At 47.2% G+C, this 12,934-nt stretch overlaps 1 protein-coding gene across 6 annotated transcripts in view; it reads right to left on the bottom strand.

Moving 5' to 3' along the window:
- Positions 1 to 12,136, bottom strand: part of TNKS1BP1 (tankyrase 1 binding protein 1) — a 30,688-nt gene extending 18,552 nt beyond the window's left edge. For 2 of the 6 annotated variants that reach the window (XM_081877238.1, XM_081877239.1), the window contains exons 1-4: positions 11,960 to 12,097; positions 2,556 to 2,697; positions 914 to 1,679; positions 14 to 86 (exon numbers count right to left, since the gene is read on the bottom strand). In XM_081877238.1, the coding sequence (XP_081733364.1) occupies positions 14 to 86; positions 914 to 1,679; positions 2,556 to 2,697; positions 11,960 to 12,052 (1,074 nt within the window). In that variant the 5' untranslated portion in view covers positions 12,053 to 12,097. Of the gene's footprint in view, positions 1 to 13; positions 87 to 913; positions 1,680 to 2,555; positions 2,698 to 3,151; positions 3,213 to 11,571; positions 11,592 to 11,959 lie in introns of those variants that run through there. The other 4 variants (XM_081877241.1, XM_081877240.1, XM_081877242.1 and 1 more) reach the window with 4 other exon arrangements.
- Positions 12,137 to 12,934: the final 798 nt, after the last annotated feature.

The raw sequence follows: 12,934 nt of genomic DNA, 5'->3' as shown, positions 1-12,934 counted from the left end.
GCAGATAACTCACGCCAGGAGGAGACAGTAGACTGCTATATCCAGGTTGGCCTCCATCACAGCTCATGCTAGGTTGACTGGAGCTGCTGAGAGAAAGATTACATCACCATCAGGAAACAAGCCTGATTACTGATGGAAAAAAAATGTATTTCTAAGGCAGGAATGGAAAACCTGTGGCCCTCCAGATGTTGCTGGGCTACAAATCCTATAATATCCAACCATTAGCCACGTTAGCTAGTTGTTGATTGGAGCTGCAAGTCCAACAACATCTGATGATCCAGTTTCCCCAAAGCCTGCTCAACAGAATTGTGTGCTATTTTTGTCACAAAAGGGTTTTCTGCCTGACACTAGGTATCACATAATGAACGGGAGATGGGGAACCCCAAGGATCATCTAATCCAACCCCTACAATGAAGAAATGCTCCAAGCATCATCTGAGTTCTTCTAAAATCAGTTACCTGCGCCTGATCAACCACTCACCTACAAATAAATCCCAAGAGTTGCTAACACTCATGACATCATTGTAGGATTTAAGATTACCGAGATTTCACAGAAACTATAGTTGGGAGAAGCATGCCCAATTCTAGCCACTGAATTCAAGTTGTGATTAATTCAATGGTATTTATTGCCATGTATGTAATGCCCAGGAATGTAGCCTTCAGTTGTGCCAACCCTCAGTTTTCATTCTTAAATCACAAGAATAATTTAGCTCTGCTAGAGCCAAATGTGAAAGAACAAAGAAAGAACTGCCAGCAGGTCACCTTCTAGACACATTTACTGTATTGCCTTCATTTTCCTAGCACTGTTCTATAGTTGCTGACCTGCATCCCATCTCAGTCCTTGACAGAGGGCACTCTGTGATGTATTGCAAAGCTGATCTTCTAAGATTATGTGGAATGAATCTGAACCTCACCTGTCCTTAGAGAGTAAATCTAAGTTTCTCTCCGTTGCTCTTGCTGGTAGCTCAGATTCAGGCAGATGCTGACCATTTGAGCTTGTGATTTCCTCCTTGTTCCTTGACAATATGCTGTCCTCAACTTCACAAGAGGCTCTGCAAGCAGGACCCTCCGACTCTGTTTCACCCCCTTCTCCACTGGAATATCTCCGGAATGCAGCATAACCCTTAGGCCCCAGGTGGACAGCTGTGCTACTATCCTGGCTGAAGAAGGAGCGTACCAGCCGAGGCCTGTCAGGGCTGCTTCCCCCTTCTTTGTTGGGCTTCTCCATCTTGGCCAAAATCTCCTCCACTGTGGTCCCAGGAAAACGCTCTGGTTTGGCTGCTACTGGCACTGGTATTACTTTGAAGGGAACAGCACCCTTGCGAACACTGGAGGACTCTCCACACTCCTCTCCGGTTGCTCCCTCCACAGCACTTGACTTATTTGCAGACCCAGTTCCTTCTCCATCTCCAGCTGGTTTGGCTGTAGTGGAAAATGGATACAAAACCTCCTTCCCATTGGTAGCTTCTCTTGGAGAGGTCTTTAGACCAAAAGAAAGACGCTTAACAGCATTGCCAGCCCCACCACTATATGGCTTGGGCCCAGCCAACAAGTTGATCTTTTCAGCAGAGGGCACCTCAGAGAGAGCCTGACGCTGTCCAGGAACAGGCTTCACTGGCAGGGCTGGCTTTGGCAACACACAGGGCTTGGGTTTCACAGGTGGCTTTGGACGGGCATCCCCTGAGGAAAAAAGGATGTGGGGAAAGATGCATTTTATACAGAGCTCAGTCAGAACACAGGGCAACTAAATTATATGGATCAAAATGATAATCCATTGCCTAAGTACACAAAAAATAAAAATAAAATGAGCTCTACTAATAATCCTTGCTAAATTTCCAAACTACTTTGCAGGAAACAGAGAAGCCACTAAAACTGCATGCAGCTTTGGACACAGGTCAGGCTAGAGGATCTTCTAGTCCATTAAACCAGAAATAGCAGTAATAAAGATTACCAACAGAAGCCATGAAAATGCTTTTGGAATGCATTTAAATTGCAAATGGTAGTATTCAGAGTAGACCCACTGAAAGTAATAGCATTACTAAGTTAACTCTATTACTTTCAATAGCTCTGCTCTGAATATAACGTAGTTGCATACCACCCGTTGTTCTCAGGTCCGGCAGTGGGATCAGAGCCTTTACGTGATTAGCAGAACTGTGTGGTGCAACTTTTAGGGACGACACCACTTCAATTATAGGTGCAGGGCTGCCTCCTGGGGCAAAGAGGAATCCCCCATGCACACAGAAAACAAGCATGTCAGGAAGAAAGGTTCTAGGTTAGCCTTCTCCTGGACACAATAGCCTCCATGTTTTGTTTTTCACACATTCAAATATGTTGTCCCCTACTTTCAGAATGAAGAGCTACAATCCCTCAAGAGCTGCATTAAGTGATTCTTCTGCTTGCTATTTGATTCCATTCTTCATTCTCTGGTGCACCACCACCCAACATAAACAGAAAAAATTAAATACCTAGCAACTTGGCACACCATCTCCCATATTTAGCTCTCTCAAACCATCAACTCAGTTCTGCTGAGCTGAAGGCTCACAATGCAAGGCATACCTATCTCCGGACTGCTTGCTAGTTGTTTGGGTCCTCTCCGGCCATTAGCAGCAGTACAGGGAAATGGGGAGCAAAGCGACTGAGGATTAGAGTCCATCACATCACCGGGCTGGGACTCTGAACTCAGCATAAATGTCAGCCCCTAGGATACAGGAAAAGGAGTTTAGGCAGTCTGCAAAACTTGTAAAGATAGCAAAGACCTTCAATGCAACATCAGACCATAGATGCTTCCTCCCAGAATGCAAGTTTTCCAATATCCTCCTTTGTTCCTTTGAGAGAGGAATTTCTCTCTCTCTCTCTCTCTCTCTCTCTCTCTCTCTCTCTCTCTCACACACACACACACACACACACACACACACACAGAAAGAGAGAATGTATCATGTTATGCCACTCCCAGGGCAGGCTTGAACAAGGGTGAAGGAAGCAAGTCTCCCACAAATATCCAGGCCATGAGTCATGCTAAAGGATGGGAATCTCAAACTTATAAAACTTTGGCTTTCTAGCTGACTTGCTCCACTCTCCACAGGGCCACCCCTGCTCCACCTTTCTGTCACACCCTGTCCTTCCCAGCCAACTCGCTATCACTCCTTCCCTGCCTTTCTCTTGCCAGGTCCAGTCACTTTGCCAGAACATTTGGCTGCTTTTCCAGTCAGAATCTCCTTTCTGCTCCCACCCCTTCGCAGCAAAGCCGAGTTTCTGCTCAACCCAATCCCAGCTGTATACACTCCCAACCCGGATATACTGAGCAGGGAGCAAACATCTGGAGTACTTCCCCCTCCCACCCCCCCTCCAGATTTCTCAATCGCTTGGCACAGCCCCTGGAATTCAATGAGGTAAAGCTGGGGCCTGCTCCTGTCACTACGGCAACGGCCTCCCGCTAGATTTCAGGAGAGGGCCAAACCCTGGCTAAAAAAGAAAAGCAAAGCCAGCATCTTGGTTACAAGGAGTGTGTGCCTCAAGAGATTGTTCTAACAGAACTGATCCCCATAATGAGGCAGGAGGAGGAGGGGGGCCTACCAGTAACTCCCCCCTCCCTTAGTATGACAGAAAGAGCTGGAACAACAGGCATACAGCTGAATTTAAGGCATAGCCACAAGATTGTAAACAGCCCCCTCCTCAGCCTCCATCTATACATTATGCCATCAAGCCTCTCCTTCCAAAGCGAGGGTGATTTAAAGGCACAGTGCCTCAGATGAGGGAAGGCAGATCAGCCGCCTCTGCTCTTTCTGCTTAGGCCCCTCCTAGTTTAATCTTGATTTATAAAAGATGTTTTTAACATCATTTTTCAGCCCTAACAAGGTCCCCCGAGGCAGTTTTACATAAAAGAACATGCCAAACAAAACCTGAAAACTTAAAAGGAACAGAGCTAAAAGCTTCAATCATATACTGAAAACCATTAAAAGCCATGCAGAATAAGAATGTTTCCCCTGCCAGTCGAAATGTCATCAGAATGGGACTAGTCTCTCTACAGACAGGCTGCTGCCACAAAAAGGCCCTGTCTCATTTCTACAAGGATACAGCGCCTTAGTCCCATCCCCTACTTCTAGCCTGGTAGCACCTAAGCCCAACATTTGCAAAGCCCCAGACCTTATTTTTGCCTAAGCTACTTGTTCATATAACCTCTCTCCCCTCATATTCATTTGCCTTAACTTAAATCTTTATTGCAACTTTGCACACCCCTGTGTCTGAGGTACCATTCTGTTTATCCTACTCAGCAAGAACTTCCTGAGTGAACTATTGCTTCTGAATACAGAATCCCCTGCAAGGGGGAAAGAGTTTCATTTAGTGGAGAAGATAGCTGAAGGAGAGCCGATGAAACCTAAGTGGACATTGAAAACCAGCAACACATTAAGGTACCCAGAACCCCATCCAAAATCTATTAAGGCAGTGAATACCTGACACACAATAAAATACGCAAGACAAGATGAGACTCTCTCCAAATTCAGAACTAGTATAACTAAATAAAGGTAGAATAAAAAAAGGCAGAGAAACAGTCCAATCCTATTTCCTCAGCTCTCTTACTTTTCTTCATAGATGAAGTATGGTTTTTAACCTGTCAGGCAAAGAGGCTCCTGAAACAGACAAGTCCTTTCTACAAAATACAAGGAAGTACACAAACTATATTTCATCAAGCAGTTAAAACTGCCAAACATGTTGTTTTGTTATCTACACAAACATTATTTCTATGTGGGAAAATGAATGCATGGTCATTTTGCCATGGGTACATATAAAGAAACATGTGTCAGATTAGATGGTATATGCTTGTTCCTGTACTAAAGAAACAACAATGTCAATGCAGGAAAATCATCAAGAGTAAAGCAGCCTTCAAAGAGGAAATGCCTTGGTAAAACACATATGCATACACACAATAAGCTAGTAAACAAATACCAAAAAGAAAGATAAGCGAGGGTGGTTACTTTTGGCTTCTAAAGTGAGGGGGGAAGGAATATTAAGAAAAAACTGCTTTATATTTAGACACTGACTGACAACCCATCCTATATACATGTCTACTCAGAAGCAACTCCTAGAGTTGAATGGGGCTCACTCTCAGGTAAGCAGGTATAAGATTACAGCCTCAGTCTTGAAATGGAAATTATCACAGTACAATTTCTATTTTCCCAAGAGTGTATCTCATGTTATGAGAGACTCCTGAGGAGAGAATTCTTTCACACTTGATCAAAAAAATTAACTTGCAAGACCCATAAGATAAAGTGACATTCCACTTATGATCTTTTCAGATAGTTGCAAAATCTAGTTTCAGCGCCTGGACTTTCTACTCAGCCAGATGTGCGGGGTATAAATAATAAATTTATTATTATTATTATTACTACTACTACTACTACTAACAGAAAGGGGCATATATACCCAAATGGTACTTTCTGCCCCAGCTGCAACAAAACGTATCTTTCCCACATGGGTCTCCACAGCCACAGCAGGCGATGCAACCTTCCAACAACTTGACCTCACCCCCAGAGGCACACTCCTCCATTGTCTCCTGAGACACACGGATGCCAACCAGACTTTAACTTTAATAGTGATGCATTATTAAAGACAATCCATAATTGTTTCAAGAAAGGAACAGAGAGATCAGAATTAGAAACCGCTTAGGAAGAAGGAAGCACATAATATTACAGCTGAGCTTTGGGCTACCGTGATGAAACAGAGATATGCAGAAAGGCAATTTTTAAAGATCAAGAGTGAGGCAATAGAAGGCAGAGAAGACGGGCAAGTTCACAGTGTAAAGAATAGAAAGGAATATCTAAAGCAAAATAGTTGTTTTTGTCATGTATATAGTTGCACCTCCACAACCCTATGACATAGGATGAAGAAGGCACAGACTTCTAAATGAGTACAACTTGCAACAGAATCCACTCCTGCTGGAACCCAGAGATTTTCAACTGGAATGCCACAGGAAGGAAACCACTCAGAAAGACTATAATAAGGATTTGGTTAAGGTAAAACCAGGGGATGAACAAACAGCAGATACGATGTGGGAGAAAAAGGCACCAATAGGTGTAGGTAAAAAGAAGAAAGTACAAAAGGTGAGCCAAGAAAGTAATAATAATAATAATAATAATAATAATTTATTATTTGTACCCCGCCCATCTGGCTGGGTTTCCCCAGCCACTCTGGGCGGCTTCCAACAGAGATAAAAAATACACTAAAATGTCACATATTAAAAACTTCCCTGAACAGGGCTGCCTTCAGATGTCTTCTGAATGTCAGGTAGTTGTCCATCGCCTTGACATCCGATGGGAGGGCATTCCACAGGGCGGGCGCCACCACCGAGAAGGCCCTCTGCCTGGTTCCCTGCAACTTGGCCTCTCGCAGTGAGGGAACCGCCAGAAGGCCCTCGGAGCTGGACCTCAGTGTCCGGGCAGAACGATGGGGGAGGAGACGCTCCTTCAGATATACTGGACCGAGGCCATTTAGGGCTTTAAAGGTCAGCACCAACACTTTGAATTGTGCTCGGAAACGTACTGGGAGCCAATGTAGGTCTTTCAAGACCGGTGTTATATGGTCTCGGCGGCCGCTCCCAGTCACCAGTCTAGCTGCCGCATTCTGTATTAGTTGTAGTTTCCGGGTCACCTTCAAAGGTAGCCCCACGTAGAGCGCATTGCAGTAGTCCAAGCGGGAGATAACCAGAGCATGTACCACTCTGGCGAGACAGTCCGCAGGCAGATAGGGTCTCAGCCTACGTACCAGATGGAGCTGGTAAACAGCTGCCCTGGATACAGATTTGACCTGTGCCTCCATGGACAGCTGTGAGTCCAAAATGACTCCCAGGCTGCGCACCTGGTCCTTCAGGGGCACAGTTACCCCATTCAGGACCAGGGAATCCTCCACACCTGCCCGCCTCCTGTCCCCCAAAAACAGTACTTCTGTCTTGTCAGGATTCAACCTCAATCTGTTAGCCGCCATCCATCCTCCAACCGCCTCCAGACACTCACACAGGACCTTTACCGCCTTCACTGGTTCTGATTTAAAAGAGAGGTAGAGCTGGGTATCATCTGCATACTGATGAACACCCAGCCCAAACCTCCTGATGATCTCTCCCAGCGGCTGCATGTAGATGTTGAAAAGCATGGGGGAGAGGACAGAACCCTGAGGCACCCCACAAGTGAGCGGCCAGGGGTCTGAACACTCATCCCCCACCACCACTTTCTGAACACGGCCCAGGAGGAAGGAGCGGAACCACTGTATGACAGTGCCCCCAGCTCCCAGCCCCTCAAGACGGTCCAGAAGGATGTCATGGTCGATGGTATCAAACGCCGCTGAGAGATCCAGCAGAACTAGGAAACAGCTCTCACCTTTGTCCCTAGCCCGCCGGAGATCATCAACCAGTGCGACCAAGGCAGTTTCAGTCCCATGATGAGGCCTGAATCCCGACTGGAAGGGATCCAAATGGTCCGCTTCTTCCAGGCGTGCCTGGAGTTGTTCAGCAACCACTCGCTCAATCACCTTGCCCAAGAATGGGAGGTTTGAGACTGGGCGATAATTGGCCATCGTGGCCGCATCTAAAGATGGTTTTTTAAGAAGCGGTTTAATAACCGCCTCTTTCAGCGGGTCTGGGAAGGCTCCCTCACGGAGGGAAGCATTCACCACCCCACGAAGCCCATCGCCCAGTCCTTCCCGGCTAGCTTTTATAAGCCAGGATGGGCAAGGATCCAGGAGACAGGTGGTTGGCTTCACTCGTCCAAGCAGCCTGTCCACATCCTCGGAGGTAACAGATTGAAATTGATCCCACACAACTTGACCAGACAGGACTCTAGCACTCTCCCGCCCCGGCCCTGCTCCCACGGTGGAGTCTACTTCTTCCCGAATCTGAGCGATTTTATCTGCAAAAAAATTTGCAAAATCATTGCAGGAGAACATGTGGCCCGTACTGGGCCCCGATGTTACAGGTGGTTCCGCTAAATTGCGAACCACCTGAAAGAGTCTCCTGCTGCTGTTTTCTGCAGATGCAATAGAGGCGGTGAAGAAAGTCTTCTTCGCCGTCGCTATCGCCACTTGGTAGGCTCGACGTTGAGCTCTAACCCGTGTCCGGTCAGATTCAGAATGAGTTATCCGCCACCGGCGCTCTAGCCGTCTCAATGATTGTTTCATTGCCCTCAGATCCGTGGAAAACCACGGGGCTCTCCGGGCTTCATGCAATCGGAGAGGGCGCTTCGGAGCCAAACAGTCAATAGCCCTGGTTAACTCCACATTCCAGCGGGCCACCAGGGAATCGGCTGAAAGGCCATCAACATGGGATAAAGCATCCCCAACCACTCTCTGGAAACCATTTGGATCCATTAAGTGGCGGGGGCGGACCATCCGAATCGGTCCCACCTCCCTGCAGAGGGGATGGGTCGCGGAGAAGTCCAGTTGCACCAGGAAGTGATCTGACCATGGCACTTCTTTCGTTTCGCTTTTACTTAGTGTCAGATCACCAACATCCGTAGAGGTAAACACCAGGTCCAAGGCATGTCCGCGGCTATGGGTTGGGCCACACTTATTCAGGGACAGCCCCATGGAGGCCATGCTTTCCACGAAGTCCCGAGCGGCCCCTTGTAAGGTCGTGTCGGCATGGATGTTAAAATCCCCTAGGACGACCAAGCTAGGTGTCTCCAGGAGAACATCCGCCACGACCTGAAGCAGCTCGGGCAGGGAATCCTTGGTGCAGCGGGGAGGTCGGTACACCAAAAGGAATCCTGTACTGCCCCTATTGCCCAACTTCCAGAACATGCACTCAGAAAACTGGGTCTTCCCAATAGGACGCCTGGTGCAAACTAATGACTTCCTAAAAATCACTGCAACCCCCCCTCCCCGCCCACATGACCTGGGTTGCTGTGCGTAAGAGAAACCTGGTGGACAAGCAGCGGCAAGGACAGGCCCATCTGCTTCATCCAACCAAGTCTCTGTTACACATGCCAGGTCAAGTCCTCCATCCATGATCAAGTCATGGATGGCAGTGGTCTTATGAGTCATTGACCTGGCATTGCACAGTAGAACTGAGAAAATACCTAAAGGCGATGGCTTGATATCTACAGAGGCTCTTCTTGTGAAGCATTTATACCTCCAAGACATTATACAAAACTTCTCCAGCAGAAGGTATATGAAGAAGAGGAAACTATACAACTCACACCATGGCTGCAATGTTCAAAACTCCCATTGTTCTAGGCGCATTTTGCGACAGGGAATTTCATTAGGGAGAGCAGTTTCTGAGTTCTGGGCGCAGTACTGTGCCTAAGATTTCAGATTAAAACTGCAGAGTGGAAGGAAAGGAGGACCTTTTTCTGCCTCCTCACTTCCAGCTACTCTCTGAAGACTGGAGAAGAGACCCTCTTAAGAATATTATGTGGGTGGGTAGGGGAAGGACTAGACCATGTGAAAAATGAACATAATATTTTAGCTGCAGTTCATTCATTTTCAGCTTTGTATTCTTGTTATAAAAAAAGCGTGCCTAGACATTCCGTTGTTGCACCATAACCTAGGTTTAAGGTGCCATTTAGCTCCTAACTTTCATATCTCAGTTTCTAACACTGCATGGCTGGACTACGCATCAATGACTACTCTCCCGACATACTATGAATTCAAATCAAGTTGGGCTATAACTTTGTTCCTCTAGAACTGTGCATCATGAACAAAAGAGTCTCTAATGCCACAGGTGGGTTTAGATCTGGGACCTCAATAAGACTCTTCTCTACATTAGCCCCTCTACCCAGTATAAATAAAAGTTGCTTGCTTATTTGTTCTTTAGAATCCAGACAGCAAGTCTCCCAAATGGCTGCATTCCCATTCCCAGCCCATGCCAGGATCATACTACTTTCTTAAAATGCTGGTTTGTAGTCATTTTTTAAAGCTTCAACAACTTCAACTGTAAGCACAAATGTTTCATGTTTCAGTTGAAGTAGCACTATTTCCTCATATGGATAACCAGATTCCCAGCACTGATGCAATAGGACTGCGGAGGTGAAGATGGTAAAGCCTTTGAATTGCATTTACAAGAAGGTGAAACTTGGCAACAACAACAAAAATCAGTTAAACTGCTTTCTTCCGCCATAGAACATCAGAAACAATGGTGTCAAGGGAGCTCTTATGGGAAAAGAGCTAAGCAAGTAAAGGTATCTAAGAAGCAATGGTAGGTGCTCTAGTGGGGGGTGGAGAGTAATATGGGTGCAACTTTCCCCACCCGCTCTCTCTTCTGAAGGTGCTGCATTGTGCAGGGACTACCTATTATGCAATTAGCACTGAATCAGACTACTACTTGCACAGCTTTTCATCAGCACTTGCATTCTGATAGTTTGCAGTCGAAGGAATGAATAAGTAAAAAGACAGCACACGCTTACTACAATGTAATTCAAGGGATCCCAGCTGCCATAGTATCTACTAAATGCATCCAGACAAATCCCTTGCCATCTTTGGGCTATTGTTTCCCATGCCACCCTGCCTTTTCAGCCTGTAAGACCCTTGCAGCAATCATTGTCTGCCACTTTGTCTGCACAGTCCACATATGAAGGGGACATTAATCTCAGCATGTCCATAGAATGCACACATACCATGTTAATAAAAAATAATGGATAGGAAACAATCACAGAAGGATAATAAAAAGGAGGCTCTTCCTCAAGGAGCAGCGGTAGAAAAGAACGGCACCAGGAACAGATGTATTTAGGTAAACATGGCCCTTTGTGAAACAAAACTGGCTTATTACAAGGCACAGATTATGAATTTATTCTAAAAATGTATTGCTCCCTATTTCCAAACAGAGAAGATCAAATAAAGAATCCTAAATAGAAACCAGGGCAGATAGGAAAGAGGTTATCACAGCAATTGGAAAGGGGGCCACTAGATTAGTAGTTAATGGGCTAAGAAACTCATAATTCTATTAGGGGGAAGAATTATGCAGAAATACAGGAAACAGAAGGCATGTGGGAGAATGTTGACACGCGATTAAAGTACAAGAGAGGGGTGGATATCTCCCAACAGAGAATAAGTTTCATTGTAAACAATAAGCAACAACCAACACTCACAAATGGCAGAATTTTAAAAGCCAGTTTAGACAGTCCTCATAGCCCAGTTCAGACTACTATTTTCACAAGCAACAAGGAAATATCAAGAAAGAAGATGGGAGCTCAGCAAGCATGAGGCAGTGTTTTGTGGTGCAGAAATGGGTACAAGGAGAGGTCACAGGGTGTACTTCAGGTTCATAAAGCCTGTGTGCAGTAACTGGTTTTCAGCAAGATTTAAAGGGAGCTAAGTATTTCTAAGTTGGGTGTTCTTGGAATCACAGCCAAGAAAGGGAGGGAGTGGTGAGAGGCAGAACTGCGGGAAACTCCAGCCAAAAGGGGGCGGAGAGCAGCTTCAGGACGCATTAAGCAGAAAGCATACAAAGAAGGCGAGCAGGGGTGCCAGTTAGCAGAAGCGAGGAAGCAGGGAGACGGCCCGAGGACAGTTACCCCTGGCCAGTGTAAATGACAACCCCGCTTACAGCAAAGAAGGCATACAAGCTACCTTTAAGAGCATATGGGCATACCATATGGTCCTAATTGGCCTTCCCTCTACGACCAATCCGCCATCCCCGCTCCTTAGACCATCCTGCAGTCGGGTCTCCAGGCCAGGCCTTCCACAATCCCTGCAGCAGCGAAGGGGCTACAAAGAACAATTGCTGCCCCGGCCACCATGACTCGCCTCGACTCAATCCCGAAGACGACCCACCCGCACGCGGATCCACAGCTCCCCCGATCTACCGATTTGGGGGGCGAGGGGGGGCACCTGGCCCTCCTCCCCCTAAGCTCTTTTCCCCAGGGCCCTCCGACGCCACCTCCTTATCCTCGCGGTCCGTTTCCTTCGCACGCCTCCCCCCGCACGCATCTCCCCCCCCCCCACCAGCGACCCCCGGGAGGATCTCCTGCCAGCCCCACCTCGGGATGTGGGCGAAAATGCACAGCCCTCCCCGCTGGCGGGGGCTTCTTCGTAGGCTCCCTTACCAAGCTCGGCGATCTACGGCCCGACATAGGCGCAGCAGATCTTCGCACTGTGCATATTCATGACGTTCGAATCAAGGCCAGGCTCGCCCCGCCCACTTCGATGCATATTCATGAGGCATGCAAATACAGAGCCACCCACCCCCACGTGTCACATTCCCGAGACTTGCAGGGACTCCAACGAGGCTGGGCTTGCAAGGAAGCTTCGGCTTACACATTTTATGAGAACCTCGCTGCCTCCGCCTTTTTAAGGGGAAAAAAGGAGGTTTACGAGCACGGCCAAAGGGCGGGGCTTTGGAGAAACCCCACCCCACTCTCCAGCTCACAGGCCCCCCCCCCACTGGCATGTGAAATATTTCTCCATTGTTTAATTTTTTTTTTTCTGCAACCCATCCCGGACTCACAAGGAGCTTGGAGTCATGTGGTTTTTATGTACACACAATAAACAATTGCTTTTCATTCTTGTTGTTGGTTTCCTTTGTTTTGGGTTTGGCCGAGGATCAAAACTTTAAAGAAGTCCCTGCAGGCGCGGGATCCGCACCTCCCTTAACTTTCTCCCACTTTTCCCACGTGTTGCAAGTGATGGGCTAATTAACAGCACTACTCCGGTCACGAAGGGTCGGACACGAGTAAACGACTAAACAACAAACAACTCCGGAGTCGAGGTGAGCCTCTCGACCCCTGTGCCTGTAATGTACTCCGAAACTGAAGCCCCACCCCGAGGGAAGCTTTGCAGGGAAGGGCTGAGCCGCGCGGCTGCTGTGTTACACATAAAACGATCAGCAGTATCATCACGCCTTCTTACTAGGGAGATACTGCTAGATCAGATTATGGCAACCACATTACGGAAGTCCCTCCTGCAAAAGGTGAAGTCCGCCCCTCACCTCTTGTGGCACTTTTTCTTCCTTTTTT

The sequence above is a fragment of the Podarcis erhardii genome (assembly GCF_964252035.2).
Source record: "Podarcis erhardii genome assembly, chromosome: 1".
Taxonomy (NCBI): Eukaryota; Metazoa; Chordata; class Lepidosauria; order Squamata; family Lacertidae; genus Podarcis; species Podarcis erhardii.
Note: the sequence above shows the minus strand (reverse complement) of the source record. Positions and strands in the feature narration are given on the sequence as shown.